Consider the following 7,493-nt stretch of genomic DNA (forward strand, 5'->3'; position numbering starts at 1 on the left):
AAGGAATAGCTGTAACTATTTTATGCAAACTGATTTAATTATGGGTTCTGACTTGGAGAAGAGAGGTGTTTTGTTTTATCTTGCTTGTTTGCTTTTGAGCTGCAGAGGAGGCAAGACATATAATAAGAACTGGTATAACTCTTAAGAATTGGTTTAACTAATTCTAGACTTGAAAAATACAAGGTAAGAAATTTATGTATAAGAACTACATCACAATGTGAAATCATGCAGGAACATTGCACGAAAGGAGTTTACAAATTAAATTACATTCACTACAGGTATCATGTACATTTCACAAAGAATAACTGTTAAACCAAATGCTACATTTCCTGAAAGGCAAAAGCACAGCACTGAAAAAGAAAGTAGTCTATGTATAAAAATTATGAACAAACTGGACATTCTCAAATGAAAGACAAAACGGTAATGCAGGTGAAAGCAACCCAAGTGTCCATTGGCAGATGTATGGCTAAACAAAATCCATATGATGGAATATTATTTGGGCTTTAAAAGGAAAGAAATTCTGGTACGTGCTATAACATGGATGAACCTTGAAGATGTTATGCGAAGTGAAATAAGCCAGTCACAAAAAGACAAATACTGTATGATTCCACGTATATGAGGTACTTAGAGTAGTCAAAGTCACAGAAACAGAAAGTAGAACGGTGGTTTGCCAGGGACTGGGGGAGAAGGAAATGGGAAGTTGTTTAATGGGAAGTTTTGAGTTTCAGTTTTACAAGATGAGAAAGTTCTGGAGGTTGGTTAGACAACAATGTGAATACACTTAACACTACTGAATTGTACACTTAAAAATAGTTAAAATGGTATATTTTGTTCTGTGTTTTATCATAATTAATTGTAATAATAACAATAAGGAAAAGTCATCTCTGTTAGACCCCTTAGTGGTCTCTTCCTCCACCATTCCACATTAATACTACAGTCTCCCTACTGCAACAAAAGTTCATGATTACTCTGAACTTTTTAAGATTTAATTAACGAAATGTCATAATGAAAATGCCAAATATGCAAATACCTGGGTCAGTGGCAGAGATAATTGCTCCAAAAAAGAGACAATCTGTGTAGTAAAATTTATCCGAAAGCTGTCCCACCATCTTCATGAGCTTCACCACACCATACATGAGATTTCTGTACGGAGGGAAGACAAACTATGTCAGAGAGAAAATTAAAGAGAACTCTCCTAAATGAGTAACCGAGCAAATATGCAAGCAGAGTAGTACTAGAATATTGTACTTCAAGAGTCATGAAAACATCAGGAAGCTGCTGTGGTTGGATACTTACCAGGAACATGTGCAATACAACTTTGGCACCAAGTAATTATTTGCAGTTAATGTCATCTTGCTGAAACATTTGAACATCCCATTTGTTAAAGTTGTGCTTATTTACAACTATAAAGTATGCTCCTCAATTAGCAACAAATGCATCTTAAGCAATTGAGTAATAGAGAAGAAAGAAAGAGAAAGAACCCTGCATAATATGTGATAAATTGCCTTAAAACTCACAGGATTCTAAGATAGTATGTTTAAAGTCATGGAAATGAGTGGACTGGATGAAGCTGGAGAGGAAAAAAATGGGTTAGCTACAAAGATTCAAGTGATCAATCTTTTCCGCCAAGAATTATTTCAAAGAAGGGAAAAGAGGCACAACTCTCTAAATATCCAATTAAAATATCAGTGTACCCATTGGCATATCTGGCACTCCATTCGTTGCATGGGTTTGGCAGGCCAGCAGGAGCCCTCCTTATGCTACAGAATGTGCGACCCAAAAGGGACCACCAAGTTCAGTATTACATTTCCTACAGGACAGCTTACAAATTAGGATGAGTGAGGAGTGTTAAAAGGCCTAGTTCTCTCTCTCTCTCTCTCTCTCTCTCTCTCTCTCTCTCTCTCTCTCTCTCTCTCTCTCTCTCTCTCTCTCTCTCTCTCTCTCTGTGTGTGTGTGTGTAATGGCAGCAGCTGCAGGAGTTACAGGAATAAAAATAACCACAGAATAGGCTCATTGTACCATAAAGCCAATCCTCTGATAATAAAATTCTTGATAGTCGGAACCATGCCCTTGCTTGTCTTTGTATCCTAGGTGCCTAGAGCAAGTAGACTGACTAAGCTAGGAGCTCAAGGACTATTTGTAGAATTTAATCCTTTTGAGAATAAGTAAGTATAACTTAATGTTTGCTTACTGTGTGCCAGGACTGTTCCAGAAACTTGAACAGTTCTATTTCAACTTATAGTAACTCTGTGATACAGACTGGATTTGCCCTTTGTTGCTTATCAAAGGCTTCTTTCATCAACCCTTTCAATATTTCCTGAAACCACACCTTTCTCTTTATTTCCTTCTACCACAAGCTTAGACATGGTTACTAGACTTCTCTGCAGCTTTTCCTCCCTCTTGCCTCCCATCATCACCAATGTTTGTTTTCTGAGCACTTCCTTATTTTGTGGCATTATAAGATTCTCCATCCTTCTCTTGTATATTTGCTGCCCCGGCCCTAGAATCAGCCATTTCTGCAAAGGGCCCTGATTCTTTTTATTGAAGAATGATATTAGAAACCAAGATCTGGAGACTAGGTATAATTTTATTTCATTTTAATGAATCTTAATTTTAATAGCCACATTTGGCTAATAGCTACCACACTGGAAATGTGGCTTTAGACCTTATATACCATGACCATAAATGTCAAAATACTGGACTCTGGTGATTGCCAGCCGCTGGGTGGTGGGGAAATGGGGAGATGTTGCTCAAGGGTACAAACTTCCAGTAATAAGGTGAACTCGTTTGGGGATCTAATGTACAGCATGGTGATTATAGATCATAACGCTGTAACATATACTTGAATGTTGATAAGAGAGTCGGTCTCAAATGTTTTCACCACAAAAAAAAGGTAACTGTGACAGGATGGAGGTGTTAGCTAATGCTTTGCTGGTAATCATTCTGCACTTTATAAATATATAAAATCCACAACTTGTACATCTTAAACTTATGCAATGTTATGTGTCAATTATATCTCAATTAAGCTGGGGGGAAAGACTGGACTCTGTGGACCCACGTAGAACTCATCTCTTTGGAAAATGTGTTAATTAGGTTACATGGCAAAGAGTCCCTTACCCGATAATGAAGCAGGAAACAGCAGTCCCCAAAAAGGCATAGGCCAGAATAGACCCAAGATTTCTGAAAAAGTGTCTCTGAATAAAACAGAAAAGCAGGAATCACATTGTGATTTTTGACAGTAAGCATTAGAAACACATTAAAAGTCTCTAAAAAGTGAAACTTTACTTATCTCTTCCGTTATATCAAGTCATAATGAAAATTACTCCTGAATTTGCCCTTGAACATCATGGTTTTAAAATATCCTTTGTCTTACCAATCACTGATCAAGCAAGCAAAGTCTTAGTAAATTTCAGACAAAACCACTGCAACTAGTTATATTAAATTACATTAAGTGTGTGTGTCTGTGCGCATGCATGTGCATCTGTATAAGCAGACCAATTGTTTTAATAAATTTAACCCAAACCATTTTACTCTAGTGATTCAGTTAGTCACTTCCAGTTCTGGCAGAACCTTAGAAGATCATTACAGATATAAGTTTGAAACTAATAAAGCATGAAAGTGCCACCTAAGGAGCTTTCTGCTTGATTCAGTATCAGAAAACAGAATGTCCTAAGTATCAGCTCATGGCATCTGTGGTGTCTCCTGATGTTCATCTGGATTAATCTTTAGAGACTGGGAAAGATAGATGTGAACAAATGAGAAACAACTAATTCTAGTTAAGATGGGCAAGTTTTTGCTCTAGCCAGTTTTCTCAGTGGTTAGAGAGTCATCCCACGGACTGAAGGGTCACAACCTCGATTTTGGTCAAAAGCATGTACCTCAGTTACAGGTTCCATCCCAGGCCCCGGTCAGGGCATGTGCAGGGAGGAACCGATGGATGTATCTCTCTCATATCAATGTTTCTCTCTCTGTCTCTCTCCCTCCCTTCAAAAAATATCCTCGGGTGAGGATTTTTTTTAAAAAGGATGGGCAAGTTGATAGATATGTTCACATACTTACATGGGTACAAGATATAGCAATTATTCAGAAAGGGGTGGCAAAACTGTAATTCTCTTAATGCCTCTATACATTTATTGGCTTCCTTAAAACGCACGCGCGCGTACACACACACGCACGCGCGCGTACACACACACACACACACACACACACACACACATTTACTTCTCATTAAGCCTGTGGAATATTCTGATGGGGAAAATCCATGTTCTTGCGATCCTGAGCCATGGCTCTTACTCTTCAAGGCATAAATTATTTTCATTGGACAATCAGAACTACTTAACAAAAACAGATGAACAAAATCCCTCCAAACACCCTAATTAAACAGGGGCCAGGAACACTTTATCTTAAAATGTAAAGAGGCAGGAGAGTCCAGGCATGACAGCCGAGCGACATCAGAGACAGACAAGACACAAGAACTCAGCCTCATTCATGGATAATAGAGACCATTATAAACTTTTGAACAATAATAGATACAGAGGCAGAGCTGCCTCAAACAGATTGTCAAACTGCAGCGGGAAGGCCGGGGAGGGTTGGGGGGCTGGGAGGGGGGTAAGAGATCAACCAAAGGACTTCTATGCATGCATATAAGCATAACCAATGGACATAAGACACTGGGGGGTAGGGGAGGCTAGGGGACTGTCAAGGGCAGGGAGAAAAAAATGGACACATATGTAATACCCTTTGTAATACTTTAAGCAATAATAAAAAAAAGGGAAAAAAAAAGAACTCAGCCTGGATCGAGAATCCACCATGAAGTATGGCCACACAAAAGGCTGCGGGCATCCTCTGGTCTGTGTTCCAGACAGAGGATCTGAGGACTTGGCTTTGGTCTTCCCCAGTGCTTGCCTCTCTTTGAGGCAGAAGAAGGTGTCAAGGAATGCCTACTGTCCTTAAACCACTGCTCAGAAGAGAAGCCTTCAAAGACTTGACATACCACAGTGACCAAATGAGGGTGCTGCCTGTATAAATTATGGGCACATGATGTTTGCCTCTTAAACTAGTCATTTTATTGCATGGGTAGATTCATGTAAGCACCACTGCCATCAAAACACAGAACTGCTGTATCATCAGAAAAATCTCCCTCATGCTCTCCCTTCATAGTCACACACATTCCCCTCTCACTCCCACATCCCTAATCCCTGGAAACCACTGATCTGTTCTCCATCCCTATAATTTTGTTATTTCTAGAATGCTACAGAAATGATATCATGCAGTATGTGACCTTTTGTGATTGGATTTTTTCCCACTCAGCATAATGCCTTTGAGAGCCATACAGAGTGCTGTATATATCAATAGTTTTGCTGCATTTTATTGGTAAGTAGTATCCCATGGTATGGATGTTCATTTAACCATCCACTTACTGTAGGACATTTTAGTTGTTTCCAGTTTGAGGCTATTACAAATAAAGTTGCTATGAATAATCACATACAGGTTTTTGTGTGAATATACGTTTTCATTTCTCTGGGATAAATCCTCAGGAATAAAATTGCTGGGTCCTATGGGAATTTCAACTTTAGTTTTATAAGAAACTGAGGAACTGTTTTTCAGAACGGCTCTGCCATTTTCCATTCCCACTGGCAATGTATGACAGTTCTAGATTTTAAAACAAAAATGAATCACTGATGATGAGTCAACTATAGTCCCTGAGTGGGTACAGAACATAGTAATAAGCAATCTGGGAGAAGTAAAAAACTAGAAAATTATGCAGGTGAATTAACACAGAGATCCCCATACTTTAAGAAATACTGGCAAAAAATCATACTCCTTACATAATTTAAAGCCTTTCTACCTATCAAGAGAAACTAAAACTTTAAACCAAGCAATAACGTTATTAAACGGTCAACCAGCAAGAAATCTGTTTGTTGTGGGAATTTTTTCCATAGTTTCCATAAAGTAATTGGTACAGGTACACCAGACCCACTTTGTGGCATTATCTTATAAACCACACACACGTGTACTATTATGAGCAATAGTTTGGAATGTGTTTACAGTATGATATATTTCATTCTTCAACTATATAAAGCTTTTGTTTTTATGATCATTTGCCCCCAAGAATGTCATTATGTTGTTATCTGTGGATAATTTATGACTATTTTTAAGCTTGAAAAAAAAAAAGAAATACTGGCAAAAATCTCTTACCTTCTTCAAACTGTATCCAGCATGGAAAATAATTGGAGGCAGCAGAATGTTGAAAAAGACCTCTGGGTCAAACGTTACCTAAAAGTTTAAAAGGAAAAAAGCCCATTTTTAGGTTAATACCAATTGGTGCTATGATGTTTGCTTAATATTTTAAGCCACTGGCTAAAGTGTGAATAGTTAAAGCACGTGACATAACTGTGGAAAAACATGAGCTCATCACAGAAGAGAAGCCACAGCTCCCCTGTGGGCTGACGTGTTCTTGTCCACATAGCACTTCTGAGTTCTACTCTTGCTCTGCTGTTTAATACATACTGCTATACGATAGTACAGTGCAATTTTGAGACCTCATACAAAGCTTTTGGTCAATGTGTTTAAACAAGAAAGAAAACATCTTGATTTTTAGCAAACCTTTATGAAGGCTCAACTGCAATAAAAGATGCAGTCATCATTCTTAATAATTTTCTGGATCCTCTCACAGAATCATTTATAGACATAATGCTACCAAATTTAAGTCTCTTTTGAGTGGCCAGCCTTCTGTGACACATGATGTGGCCTAGATCAAAGTCTCCAGCGATGCTAATGGTTTCCTAAACATCAACATAAATTCAGCAGTTCTAAGGGGACTAACATTACCTGTAGGTTTGATACAGTGAAATTATTAGACATCAAAGTCTTAACACATCCAGAAAACATAACCATTCTATAAACTTCCTAACTCTTTAAATAAAAAATTTGTTCATTTTAGTAGATCATTTGTCTCTTATTTCATTTAATTATTAAATCATTATAATTATTAAAACCAAAGTTAGCATTTCTCTTTAGGAACAAGAAATGTTAACCAGTCTAATTACAAAGAGAATGGTTCTCTCAAAATTATGTTTTATTCAATCTTCTTGCTAAAGGTAAGAGTGGTCTGAAAAGCGGGGACTGTCCAAGTGAGAAGGGGATTTGGACAATACCTATGTAGTATGAGGATACTGGGGCCAAAGAGAGTGGCACTTGCTGGAAATCACCACACCCAGTAATGCATGAAGCAGCACAAGAGTTTCTTGACTCCCACACCATCCCATGCAGGCTTATGAAGGCTTGAAAGAAAAGAGCGCATTAGAACTGCCATTTGGGACAAGGAGAAGATGGGCATATTGAATGCTCCAGGTTGAGAATAATTTTCTTTAAGGATTAGGGTAGATCTTGAGATCAATAACAATTTAACTTTTGGAGCACAGGCTATACTCTGTGTTTGACTGTAAGCCTTCACACACATTAATTAGCCTTATTCCATATTACAAGGAGCT

General features: G+C 38.0%; 1 protein-coding gene across 1 annotated transcript in view; it reads right to left on the minus strand.

Annotated features, from left to right (window-relative positions):
• SLC9A7 (solute carrier family 9, subfamily A (NHE7, cation proton antiporter 7), member 7) overlaps positions 1-7,493 on the minus strand; it is a 59,348-nt gene that overhangs the window by 51,034 nt on the left and 821 nt on the right. Inside the window, exons 2-4 of the mRNA XM_006753321.2 lie at positions 6,199-6,276; positions 3,118-3,194; positions 1,031-1,143 (exon numbers count right to left, since the gene is read on the minus strand). Of these exons, the coding sequence (XP_006753384.1) occupies positions 1,031-1,143; positions 3,118-3,194; positions 6,199-6,276 (268 nt within the window). The remainder of the gene's footprint in view (positions 1-1,030; positions 1,144-3,117; positions 3,195-6,198; positions 6,277-7,493) is intronic.

This window comes from Myotis davidii, unplaced genomic scaffold (assembly GCF_000327345.1).
Source record: "Myotis davidii unplaced genomic scaffold, ASM32734v1 scaffold411, whole genome shotgun sequence".
NCBI classification, from domain to species: Eukaryota; Metazoa; Chordata; class Mammalia; order Chiroptera; family Vespertilionidae; genus Myotis; species Myotis davidii.